Below are 12,960 nucleotides of genomic sequence, written 5' to 3' on the forward strand. Positions count from 1 at the left end.
GTAAAATTACATGGCACCTACCTTCCCAGAATAGGACACTGTTTTGGCTTCAGTCAAACCTGTCTGTCAGCGAAGAAATGTTTGGTTTGAAGTGAAAGTAAGCTTTACCCCTAGGCAAGAATGTGGTGCTTATAAAAACCAAGGAAAACACCATTACAAAAAGTGTTTTTCCTTGTTTTTATTTTTATTCTTCTATGAGGGTCCACAGCCTCCCATGCAGTGTGTATGTTTACAGCTCATTCAATGCTGCAGCAGGCACAGATTACACTGTCCCTTCAAACAAAATCAGTGTGCAGTGAATCGAAAATGAGGCAAAGATCATTTGTTTGACAGATAATGGCTGCATAAATCATTGAGAACTCATCCGGCTCCTTGTTTCTGGGTTTTAAATTTCGACATTGCAGTTTACAGACAGCATATACGTCACCATTAATTGAATAGTACAAGCTGAACATTTCAATAGAAAGATGAGGACAAAGGAAGCAGTGCACTTTATTTTAAAAGTTTAAACTTTATTTTAAAGGATGCATGAAAGTGTCTGCTTTAGACACATGCATCCGGTAATATGCAAATCTCTTTAAATAAGAGTGACTTATTTGGAAGACAATGAGAGAATAGTTGGATACCTGGCAGGCAGGTATTCTGTGACAGTTCTGGTGTTTTGTCTGTATCTGAATGTTTGCCTGAAGGAGCAGGTTTGTCAGGAGTCATGTGAACGACTAGAAAAGTTTGGTTCAATGGCTCCATAATCTTCAGAACAGTCGTTTCTCATAACTGAATGAGAGGGGGAAAAAAAAGAGTTTAAAAATCTAGACAGAGAAAAAATTGTGGTTAAATTAAATTTATAACTAGTAATTACTGTGAATTAAAATCCATATTTAGTCCACGGGCACCATAAAGTTAATAAACTAGCAAGATAATTGCTCTGATCACTTAAAGAAAAAGCTAAGGGTGAGCCCCAGTAAAATCAGACTGTTCCCAAACAAGTCAAATTACTACAGGCACTTGAATGAAAACTATTCCAGTTTCTACAATTTTGCTCCCCCTCAATTTCAAATTCAAAGTCGACGTCTATTATTCTACCATAAATCTACTCTAAGCAAAACCAAAATGGAAACTTGTGAAAACACATTTCGGGGGGGGAGGGGGGTGTTTGACAGAGCTGCGACAAACAATTCTAGATTGTGAACCTTTTCAATCAGTTATTACGGTAACATTAAAAAAAAAAAAAAAAAGTCAACAACTTCAGTAAAGCAGGTGATTTCACACAAAGAAAGTGCTCCACGTGAGAGTGAGCCTGCTCACCTGTGCAAACTGTGGACTCCTCCTTCCATCTGTGCAGATGCTGTCCTCTTTTCAAACTTCAAGTCTCCAGAATACATCATGGCCCTGGTCGGATGCATTTAATAATGAGGATATATGCACACAGTACACATCGCTTCGACAGCCGAGTGAATGAGCGCTTTTGGGAGGCCTGCCGCAGCGCCTTCGGGAGGCCTGCCTACCTGAGCTGGGTGAGGCTCTTGGCCCCGATGTCCTGACAGGAATGCTGGATCCCAGCCAGAAGGTAGGGGACAAACTTGTGGATGGATCCCTTGTCCTGCACTGCACCAGACACTCCCTGTGCCACCTTAATCTTATCACATTCACTGTGGAGCAAAAACAATTCATTCACAGGGCTTAGGAGTGGCAGAAAGCCACACCGAGATCTGTTTTAATGGTTCTCTAGTTCAGCCAATAAGAGCTTTTCTTTTAAGAGCCCTTGCAATCAAGCACTGAAATTACAAAATCTTCTCAGGGGGCAGGGAATTAAGATAAATTTTTTTTTCAATATATTGGCGCCCAAATCAGCTTCTGCTGGGGGGGACCAGCTATCGAATCAACAAGAGACGCACAGCACGAACATAATGTTATGTCTATGAAATGCCCATAGAGGGTAGTGTTGCACAACTGGCTCCTCAGCCAAGCACATGCAACGAATGTCTGAACCCACATTTCCTCTTATAATGAGCATGACTAGTTGCAATATTGACAGTAGGGTAAAACCAACTGGTCTCGCAATGTCTCAGCTCACGTTCCCTATTGGGCCATCAGCCAATAATTTAATACCCAGTACTTGTGAACGTGCGATGCGTCATCGGGTGAGAGGCGGCTTTCATCTCGTCGCACCCCATCCCTGGCACAAGCTACACTCGTAAATCTGTTAAATGCCCGACCAGCAGCACAAACACACTTGAACCCGTTTTTTTTTTTTTTTTTTTTTTTTTTTTTTTAAAAAAAAAAAAAAAAAAAACCCCAAAGATAGCTACAAAGCCTCTCCTTCACCTCCCACCGGGGTCAGTCCGATCACATTTCTTTGTTCCTAACCATGGCCTCACAGACCTCGCTTTCATAAAGGCAAGACCGACCATTAGGACAGTACAGATCTGGCCATAGATCCTCCCAGCTCCAAGAATGCACAGACTGTGTACCTATTGTGTAAATAAGCCCCAAAGACACTCGAGAAGACAACTACAGTACTGTCTTACATAAAGTGTGTGGCTCAGTGGACTAAGCCTTTGAGGCTGTGATCAGAAGGTCGCTGGTTCGAGCCTCAGCCTTGCCAGAACAGTCACATGTCTGTGGGCCCATGAGCAAGGCCCTTAATCCCTAGCTCTATGGGCATCTCTATAGGTGGCTGCCCATTGCTGCTCACCTACGTGTGTGCATCATGGAGCGCAAGATGGGCGAAAAGAATTTCCCCATGGGGATTAATGACGCCGCATTATTATTGACTTTATTATTAAAAACCTGCTCTGACCATCACTGTCGACAAACACATTCTTGTGTTTCCCAACCAGCATCCAAAGAGGTGCAGTATCTGCCAAGGACTCACAGTACAGCTTTCAGGACTGGTGATACTGAAGCCTATTGTGCCGCCAGGGCCAACCTGAAAGAGGTATCAGAAGTGCCAAGGCTGCCTACGAGAAATGGTTCAAGGATCACTTCAAACACGATCATTGACGTACACAGCAAGATACCCATCACTGATTTCAAAAGCCGGAACGTCCACCCCCAAGCAAGGATGCCTCAATAGCCAAGAAGCAGCTTTTGTTCATTTTGACAAAGGCAACAGATCAATGCTTCATAGTAGCTACAGTATTCACACTGCTCTAACCCTCCTTGAAACCAGGGGGCAAACATGAAGATGCTTGGGGAAGATGATGAAGATCAACTACAGCTCTATTTTCAAAACAGTCATCCCAAAAAGGTCGGTCTCCAAATCCAACGATCTTATTTTATATATCCACCTTCAACATTATTAAATCATACTTTAGAGCGACTACATTAGAAAGGACACAAAATGAAAGACCACAGGATTGTGCATCGGGAGAGAAAAAGTTATATCAGGGTCCAAGTCTGTTAGGTGCCGAAACACAACATGCTGGGGCTTTATTTAAACAGTGTGACTTCAACATGAGAAGGTGGCACAGAGGACAGGTGGGTACTGAGTCTGTGTGCCCATGTCCTGCTCTGGCTGTGTGTGCCCCTCATATTTGTTTGGGTTTCCTCCCACAGTCCAAAAACATGCAACAGGTGAACCGGCATGCCAAAATTGCACTGCGGGATGGACAGAGATACCGTGCATGGTCCACCCTGCCTCATACATCTTAAAATAGTCACTAGGCTCCACTGGACGAGCATGTCTAGGAAAACTAGATGGAAGTCAAGATGGATTTTCACAGTGCGTAAACCGGAGTGCTCCTGAATACCTGAAGTAGCGCATCTGTGAGCCCAGGTTCTTATCCATGGCGTCCAGTGAGCCCATGCCGCGGTATTTCTTTAGCCTGATCCCATCGGAGAAAAAGTACTCCCCGGGGGCCTCGGTGGTGGCGGCAAGCAGGGAGCCCATCATTACTGTGCCAAAGAAAAAAAGGCAAAACTAATCAATCCAGCGCTGTTCCGCAATCCCCACAGAGAGAAAAGACAAAGCCTACTGTCAAGGAGCAGTGTTAGGCTAATCAATAACCAATGTCATAACTTTTTTGCTAATCATTCTCAAATAGTCAAACCCCTGTGAATGTCAGGAAGTCAAGTACTGAGCAGCCCATTCTTTCCCAACTTGCTTGATCGATACTTTCTAACTGGGAGACCTGACTGTTATACTGTCCGTGGCCTAATCCGATATTCCTCACAAAGTCTCTTAGCAGGGTGGGGAGGGGATGTAACATATTGTTTATTGACATCCTATCCAGGTAATCTCTTATATTTCTCAATGCACGATTGCAGGGAGGTTCCATGGGAGTTACCCGCTACAGCACACACACTTAAAAGATTCAAGGAATCCAAAGGAAAGTCAAAAGCCAATACTGAATGATCCCTGACAGCACTGCAATAAAAACAGACGTGTTTCTGTGATGGACATAAGCATACGGGAAAGTGGACTCCAGGTCCACATTAACACACCCCCCACACCATGACAGATGCTGGCATTTGAACATTATGGTGGCAACGTAGGGAATGTGCACGAGTATGACCAAATGAACCTTGGCGAAGAAATTGCTGTGTGGCATTAATAGAAGGTACAGGCAGTATATCAGCACTCACTTTACCTTTGTGCGTTTAACAATCAGCTCATCATTATCTATGTCTTCTGAGATTGTTAGAAGTGCTTTAGCCGTACATATTACTGCTTTGGTCAGCTTGACAAAAAGGGTAATATGGGAAAAACAGGCAGAGAATTGAGACTGAAACGGAGCACGGAAGACAGGCCTGGGCGAGTTAATGGCACGTTATGAAGAGTACCTGTGGAGGCTCCGAGCGCCAGCGCCTTGCAGATGTGGCCGACCGTCTGGATGCCCCCGTCGGCGATGACGGGGACGCCGAAGCGCCGGGCGTACTCAGACACCTTATACACAGCTGTAGCCTGGGGACGGCCACATGCCAACACTGAGACAGAGAGAAGGGGGGGGGGGGGAAGAGAGCAAAAGATATCAATCCGTGGGAGACAGGTGTGTGTCAAACAGCAGTGAGGCAGAGAAACACTTTACACCCACACACAAGTATACTTACACACGCATGGGCTTCCTGTTAACCAGTTTTATTAGTGATACCAAAACTCTGGTTGGGAGGGGGGGTATTATGTCTGCTCATGCAAGGTTTGCCTTCTTGGAATGCATTTCAATTTCAGCATAATGACTGTGTTACATTTAGGGTAAAGCTTGTAATAGGATAATTCACATTCACTGTGAAATTCAGGATTGGGGGGGGGGGGGGCTCCATCCTAATCTCACATCTACTTGCATATTTTTTTTAATCTGGGCAGTTTGCTGGAATAAAGGACTTCAGACGTCACCATGTACTGACGGCTCAGCACGCCAATCAGGTGACATGGGCTCAGGGAAAGAAAATCTTTTCATGAATAATCTCAAACGAGAAGTTTTTGAATTTTATTAGGAAATAAAAATTCTCATTCATAGTAAAAACCCCGCCTCCCCATTCCTAGAAATATTTTACATCTTGGCTATATCAAGATAGGTGTAATATTCCATTTCATAATTCCAGATTTTACCAAAGCAGACAAAGAGGGCTGCTGGGTTAATACCAATTTGAGTTTTTAGACAAGTTACATTAATTACATGTAATTAAAAGCAGCCATGTTAATGAACATATTTCCATTACATACCATCTGCCTTCCCTTATGTTCAGTAAAGACAACAGCAGCTCCTGTCTCAATTCTGCTCTTCTGTTCTCTTCTTTGCCCACAAGAACTTCAATCAGTAGCTCAAATTTCAATCATGCACTTAAATTAAGTTACTTATTCATTAGACCCACTCAAAAGAAGATCCAGAGCACAGATCCAGACTATTTTTGCAGATGGAAAGTTACTGGAACACCAGGCACTTTGGTCAAAATAGGCAACCTTCCAGTTCACTGTCCTGTAGCTGCTCCCAAAGTCCACCATAACCACAGAGCTCAAGAAAAAAAAACAGCAAAATTCATCTCCAACTTTGGTCTTAACATCTAACCCTTGCCCATTATGCAACATAAACTTGCTTTTACGATGGCAGCCGTCTATAAAAGCAAAGCCAAAGGATGCAAGATTGATATGTCTCTGTAGCACTGTGTTGAATTGTATTTAATTTCTCAAAGTTTTCCACTTTAAAAATGTTCCACCCCAACCAGCAAAAGGGTCACAGCAGCTTATAAACAGAGACAAAGATGGATCCCTGCTGCACAAGTCTGCCATTTTTCTCCATTGTATGCATTTCTACCTTAATTTACGCAAGTTATTGCAGATAAAATCCACGACCCAGAAACACTTAAGGGGACTTGAGATCATGCAAGAACCTTGCTCAACAAAATAAACCAATATTTACCGCCTAACTCGAAAATGGTGACACGGAATAATGACCGTTATTCAAAGAGATTTCACAAGTCATTCGGCAGATTACCTCATACACGTACAACTGCATCAGTTCCTTATATATGGTAAAGAAAGGGATGAATAAGAACCAGTGGGTCACATGATATCCCCTTCACTGGTTAATGTAAACTGTAGTGCAAATCCTCCAGATGGTGTAGGCTGAACATGCTCAGGATATATGAGAAGTTTAACGTGTTCTTAAGTGCAGCTAACATGCTGCCTGCGACTAGACAGGCCAATGCAACACAGCAGATGGTGTGAAGGGTGTCATTCTGTGGAGCACTGGGTTAGTAAGACGGCAAAGCCTCCAAAGATAAGCGACCAAAGCCTCAAAACCCCAGGCCAGTCTCTACTTCTACCAAAAAACGCAGAGCGGTTAGCCAGTCAGCACAGCAGGCCGTGTATGATACTGGGGGCACTGGGTCGGGACTTACTGGAATATCCTGTAACAGTGGATGGGGTTTTGGGGCTGTGGAGCTTAATACTGGGAGGTACAAAGACGGGCACTAGAGACGGACAGCAGCAGCGAGATTCAGGTTGAGAACAGGTGGAGAAAGAGAGCCAGGAAAGGAGAGAATAAGACATGGAGAAGCAGCTGCAATCACTACAAGAGACAGTCTGAAGCAATTCGACCCCATTGGATATTTAATGAGAATTAGAGTGGAAAGATGGAAATGCGCAGTAGTCTCCATCTGATTGGCTAGGGGCCAAGTAAGGAAGTCTGTGATTGGTCAGGCTCACCTTCCTGCGTGATACAGATGGAGCCACTACCCATTCCAACGCGCAGACCATCCACTCCAGCGTCGATGAGGTTCTTTGCCTGAGCTGCCGTCACGACTGAAAGAGGCAGAGGAGGAATGATACAATGAGAGATGCCAGAAGGCCTTGACAGGTGAACAGAAGACTCAGAATATTTGAACAACACAATGACAACCATTTCGGTCGAAACTCTCACCATTGCCCCCAATAACTTGCAGGCTGGGGTATTTCTCCTTGATGTACTTGATCATTTCGATCTGGAAGATCGAGTTACCTTGAGATGAGTCCTGTGGAAGCAAGAGAGACCTGCTTAGAACAATACTTATTAAATGGTAGACAGACACACACAGACACCAGCAAATGCTCACCAGCACCACTACGTCCACCCCACTCTGCACCAGCAGATCCAGCCGGTACCGGTCGTCCATGTGTGTCCCAATGGCAGCGCCACACAGCAGCTGTTTCCGCGAATCCTTAGAGGCCAGCGGGAAGTCGCGGTTCTTCTTCAGGTCCGTACGGGCGATGATGGCCACCAGGCATCCGTCCTCATTCACGATGGGCAGCTTACCTGTCAGGTGGGATCAGCCATCAGGCGGGAGGCTAAACCACTTTAGTTTAGGCCCCATTAGTAACCAAGATAATAAGATACTATTCAAGAGAGCAATGGAGGGCATAATATTTTTTTTGGTGGGGGGGGGGGGGAAGCTGATATGACAATGAGAGGAAATCAAGGCGAAGATTTGAACTTTGGATATCTGAAAAATTAATGCGTAAAATAAAATTCATATTGACGAATTGACGTGTAGTGAAACACTGGAATGCTCCAAAGACTGTACTCAAAAAGAAAATACCCAAGATAAAAATATTAAAAATATAATAAAAGTGATGCAAAGAAAAAAAAAACAAAAAAACGAATGCCTGTATTTACAAAGGCCAGTGCAAATCAGGAAGCTGTACGATGAGGAACGGCTGAAAGTGCTGACAGCGTGAGGTGTATAGGCATGTTAGCTGTATTTATTTGTAATATTAATTGCCAGCAGGTGGTCTAAAGAACTGCAACACCTACATTTTACTTGAATTATGATACAGTAATTATTCTATGACTTTTCATAATTCAGAATGCGATGGCCACCTGCTGCCTCACTCCCTACCCTTCTTGCTGCGTTGCAGGATCTCATTTGCCTCTTTCAAAGTCACTCCTGCTTGAGCTACCACCAGATCCTCAACCTTGGTCATTACCTGCAAGGGGGAAAGGGTCGTCTCAATCGTGCCAAGATTCAGCTAGCTAATGATGTTTAAAGAGAAAAGGAGCGACGTCCTTGAAGTCCTCAATGAAACATTTAAATAAACTTAAGAAACCTTCCCCCCCCCCCACCAGCTGACTGATACTAGCTGTGAGAAAGACACTGCCCACCTCACTGAGCGGCAGGTGATGGTCCTCCTCCTTGAGGAAGTCTATGTCCCGGGAGGAAATGATGCCGACAAGGTGGCCGCCCATTTGGCCGTTGTCTGTAATGGGGATGCCGCAGAAGCCATGCCGGGCCTTGGCCTCGAAAACATCCTTCACACGGGCGCTCGGGCTCATGACGACCGGGTCTGTGATGAAGCCCTGTTCATACCGCTGGTGGAGAAGGGGGAAGCGTGGGGAGAAGGGGGCAGGGGGGCGGTGGTGCACAGGAGGGGACATCTTAAGCCAGACATTCCTACAGCTGTGCTGCTCAATCTCGGCCCTGCAGGCCTAGTGCGATTCCTTGAGCCCAACACTTAACTTTCACTCCTGCTCAATTCATTCTGACAACAGTAAGCTTAACATTTTTTGAAGGAGTAATAGTAGGGAAAGTAATTAAGGCACAGATTATGATAAGATTCATTATTCAAATGCAGGTTAAGTGAACAACTGAATGCATCTTAGGACTCAAATTAAGTTAATGCAGAATCTTTTAGTCACACAACCATCCCTATAATGCTCATCCCATTGAAACTGCAGTCTTAGAATAAGAAGCAGCTGCTACATGCAATTAATTTTTCATAGCAGCTCAGTGAAACCCAACAAATTTCAAGGAAGAAAGGGGACAAAAAGGCAGCATGTGCACTCTGGCCAATCCCAGGACCAGTAGGAGAAGCACGGCTTCACCAGGAGACATACAGACGCAAGAGGACGACTGAGGGAGGCGGTAATGAGTGGTGATAAGCAGCAGAAAAAGGATCAGGGAGAGAACGAGAGAGAACAAGTGCATCTGTGTGAATGAAGCCTCAAAGCATCAAAGAAGGGAGAAAAAGGAAGAACAGAGCATGACGGGAGAATGTAAGGCAGTAAACAGACTGGGGGCCAAAACTGAGAGAACAAGAGATTAAAGAGGCGAAGAGGACTGTTACCTTGACTTTGCGCACTTCATTAGCCTGGAATTCTGGCGTGCAGTTGTGATGAATGAAACCAATGCCTCCGGTGAGCTTAGGCCAACAGAGAGGGAGAAATGAGACAGAGCACGCGCAAGTACTGGACACACAGCAAGGTCACAAATGTGAGCCTTCTTACCGCCATGGCGATGGCCATCCCTGACTCTGACACCGTGTCCATGGGTGACGACACGAAAGGAGTCTTCATGGTGATCTGTTTAGTTAGTGCCGACGTCAGGTCCTGGGGGAAGGCAAACATTCAGTTAGGCATTAATGCGATTGCAGGACCGTGTTTGTTTCAGTCTAAATTAGAATCTGAATATTAAATCTTCCTGAAAAGTATTTGTTACTTCAGAAGAGACTTGCAAAAATGCCTTTAATGCCAGCTCAATCTGGGTACAGAATTGAGGGAAACTCAGATCTTAAGATCCGATCTCTGCTCATTTAACTCTCGCTCAGGATTGACATAAGGGGAAAAAAAACAATGCATCACATAACTTAGTTCTGATATTTCTCAAAGTTCGTACTGTGTCATTTAACTGTGGTCAAAAGCAAAACAAATGCCTTTAATACAAATATATAACCATTTAAATTTTTACATGACTTCATAACTGACTATTGCTTTCATTTCTCAGTCTTTTCCCTGTTTTTCTATTGTTCTTTCTTAACGATGTTGTAATGCATCATAATATACCCATATAAAGCCTTGTTCACCACTACACTTTGAACATTTTGAATACAAAAAACATATGGAGTTGCTATAAAAATATGAAATAAGAGATACACCAACATAAGCATAGGCATGATTTTTGATTTCATTATGTGCTTATAAAAAGTTTCAATGTTTATACATTTCACAAACTGGCTAAAAACCAAATGTACACTCATACGGATTCTTAAAAGCAGTGTTATATTTCGAGTTCATTTTGGACATTTAAAAACCTGCCCCTTTAAGACACTTATCCCCTCTAGTGGTCAAGCTCTCCCAGACACAGACCTACAGCTTCTGTCTGATCACACTCAGGATTTTTGCAACCTGAGAAATGGGTCGCTTTATTTATTCATTCAGTCACTCAGCCAAATAGTAAGAGAGCCTTCACTCACCACCTGGTCCGCTGTAAAGTCAATGTACCCAGGCAGAATAAGAAAATCACTGGAAGGGAAAAGCAGAATATCTGCATAAAGGTACTGAATGCACTGGCAGATACCTTATTCAACACTTTGCGTGAAACAGCCCCCAAGTCCTCAAACATTTAGATATCCACCAAAATACTCAACACAAAAAGGTAGAAATCGGCCACAAAACACATTGTTTTATGCCGTCAACGATATGTGCATAACCCTTAGCCTGCCACCAGTAAATACACATTAAAATTGTTAAATTCACTATTACGGTTTGACTCGGAATTTCGGGGATTAAAGGACCGCGTGCCTCTTCACTGTCATAACCCAAAAGGGTGATATTAACACACGTGCGCCGGGTCTTGAAATGATGGCTTAAAATAACACCGAGGCACGCTTGGTATGCACAGCAATGTAGCCCCCTTAGCGAGCCGCGACAGTCCTCTCCCGAGACGTAATTTCACAGAAACTTCATATCAACAGGGTTATCACCTCATCAAACCATAACTAAGATAAGTAACAAGCAGTACGTTTACATATATAAACATACAGTAAACTGGAACTATGTCTTTTGTTTTACTTAATAGGACAGACACGGAAAATGCCGTGATACAATGTATTTCCTCAGTTTATCTACCCAAAATATGACTAATTCCATAACAATACTTATGACCATACGCCAAAATCACCCTTTTATTACCATTTATGGGGTGGATACCTCTCATGACATTGCCGCAGATAGTAGCGCAATTCCAATATGACAGCAGCTTGTAATCTGAATATAACACTTTAAGCGGCCAGAAGCATAACCGACAAGCCGATATGAATGCCTAGTGATATTGTCTGTTATCTTTATACGAATTAAACTCATTACTTAAGATATCTGTCGTTGGTAGCCGGCTGGCTCACTGACAAGCTAGCTATTAAACGCCGGGAATTAACAAAATTTCCTCCCATAATTCTAAAAAGCCCAGAACAGGACTAACTATAACCGTACTTATAGGTGAGGCCATCCCCGCAACTGAAGAGCTGCTGTCCAGTCAACCCATCATCGGGAACGTAGCTGGTCTGCCCGCTAATCAGGTAGTCCGCCATGGCTCCGGTGATCCTGCTAAATGCGAATGTAGCACGTGCGGATAACTGTGACCGCCAATTCCCTGCATCCTTCTAGTGACGCAATTTCCGCATGAGACCAAGGCATAAGTAGTCGAGTACAAACTCAATATAATATTCGATGATTTAACAAAGCAGTTTATTTGACAAAATAATTATGGAAAAACAGCGTACGTTTGGAGAAGTATACTAACCCGTGTTAAAGACTATACAGTCCAATAATGTTAAGTCTATATAACCATGCACAACTGCGTATTCTGCATATAGTCGCTAGAACAATATGCATAATTATTCCGAGAATCATTCCATGATCCATACACACAGCGCGTGGGCGGGATTTGAACCAGAGGCCTGGAAGTGTGAGGCAACGTTCCCATCCATGTTTCCTCCGATAGTAGTTCGGTGAATGGTCTATCCAAATTTCCCTTTAGTTTGTGCGCATGAGTTGCCATATGACAGCCCGACGTACCATGTAAAGTATTGCACTGCCGTGTGTATTTTGCTTCCTGGTATAGGCTCCACATTCATAGCAATCTTATACTGGAAAAGTAGCTGTTAACAGATAAATGTGCTGCACATGTGATCTACTAATTATAGTTAAGTAATTCCTTATAAAGCTTTGCTGTCCAGACTAAATAATGTATGTCTGCTCAGGTTAATGGCTTCTTTAGGCTTGTATCCTAGTCATACTATGGCCATGAAAATGGTATGTCACTTTGGTAGCTTTATATGTAATTTGCCAGTGCACTCATTTACTGTAATCATTTAACAGAACATCCAAGAGAGACATAAGACTCATCAGTTCCTAAGTTACTGTACGTAAAAAAAAAAAAAGATCTACATCATAGTAAGCATTTGGGATTTTTGTACTGTGTACAACTTTCACTAACTTCAGTTTGAGTCACCTTTGGTTGCATTGATTGGACGTCCTATACATCATCATGAAATATTGTTATCCACTTTGTGGTCTAATTTAATCTGGAGTGCATTCCTAAGTAAGAGGAGGCATTGCGTGTGTGGGACAGCTCACTAAATAAAGTCACCTTTGTCACAGTTCTTTACTTTTGTGAATAGATCTTATCAGCAACAGTTCCACTGCATTTTAATCATTCACATTTTTTTCAGTTAAAATGTATGACAGTAAGCATATTATTCCAATGATG

The 12,960-nt window shown here is 43.3% G+C and overlaps 1 protein-coding gene across 2 annotated transcripts; it reads right to left on the minus strand.

Moving 5' to 3' along the window:
* Window positions 1-165: 165 nt before the first annotated feature.
* impdh2 (IMP (inosine 5'-monophosphate) dehydrogenase 2) lies at window positions 166-11,837 on the minus strand. 2 transcript variants are annotated; one of them, XM_023835303.2, is made up of 15 exons: window positions 11,682-11,837; window positions 10,667-10,715; window positions 9,702-9,803; window positions 9,542-9,616; window positions 8,580-8,786; window positions 8,317-8,404; window positions 7,534-7,733; window positions 7,362-7,452; window positions 7,148-7,243; window positions 6,841-6,912; window positions 4,786-4,929; window positions 3,753-3,897; window positions 1,506-1,649; window positions 1,306-1,389; window positions 166-774 (listed from the first exon to the last, which is right to left on the minus strand). In XM_023835303.2, exons 1-15 carry the CDS (start codon window positions 11,777-11,779, stop codon window positions 753-755), a joined length of 1,617 nt encoding a protein of 538 aa, XP_023691071.1. In that variant the 5' UTR covers window positions 11,780-11,837; the 3' UTR covers window positions 166-752. The 2 variants fall into 2 exon arrangements, with proteins under 2 accessions (XP_023691071.1, XP_023691072.1); XM_023835304.2 differs by lacking the exon at window positions 6,841-6,912.
* Window positions 11,838-12,960: the final 1,123 nt, after the last annotated feature.

This window comes from Paramormyrops kingsleyae, chromosome 6 (genome assembly GCF_048594095.1).
Source record: "Paramormyrops kingsleyae isolate MSU_618 chromosome 6, PKINGS_0.4, whole genome shotgun sequence".
NCBI lineage: Eukaryota > Metazoa > Chordata > Actinopteri > Osteoglossiformes > Mormyridae > Paramormyrops > Paramormyrops kingsleyae.

Excerpts from the sequence above, each read along its gene's own strand:
- impdh2 (XM_023835303.2), bottom strand. The coding sequence starts at position 11,779 with ATGGCGGACTACCTGATTAGCGGGCAGACCAGCTACGTTCCCGATGAT. Across the intron at positions 7,734-8,316 it reads CCTGCAACGCAGCAAGAAGG|GTAAGCTGCCCATCGTGAAT; the intron begins GTAGGGAGTGAG and ends CCCACCTGACAG. Across the intron at positions 6,913-7,147 it reads CATCTGTATCACGCAGGAAG|TGCCCGTCTTTGTACCTCCC; the intron begins GTGAGCCTGACC and ends GTCCGTCTCTAG.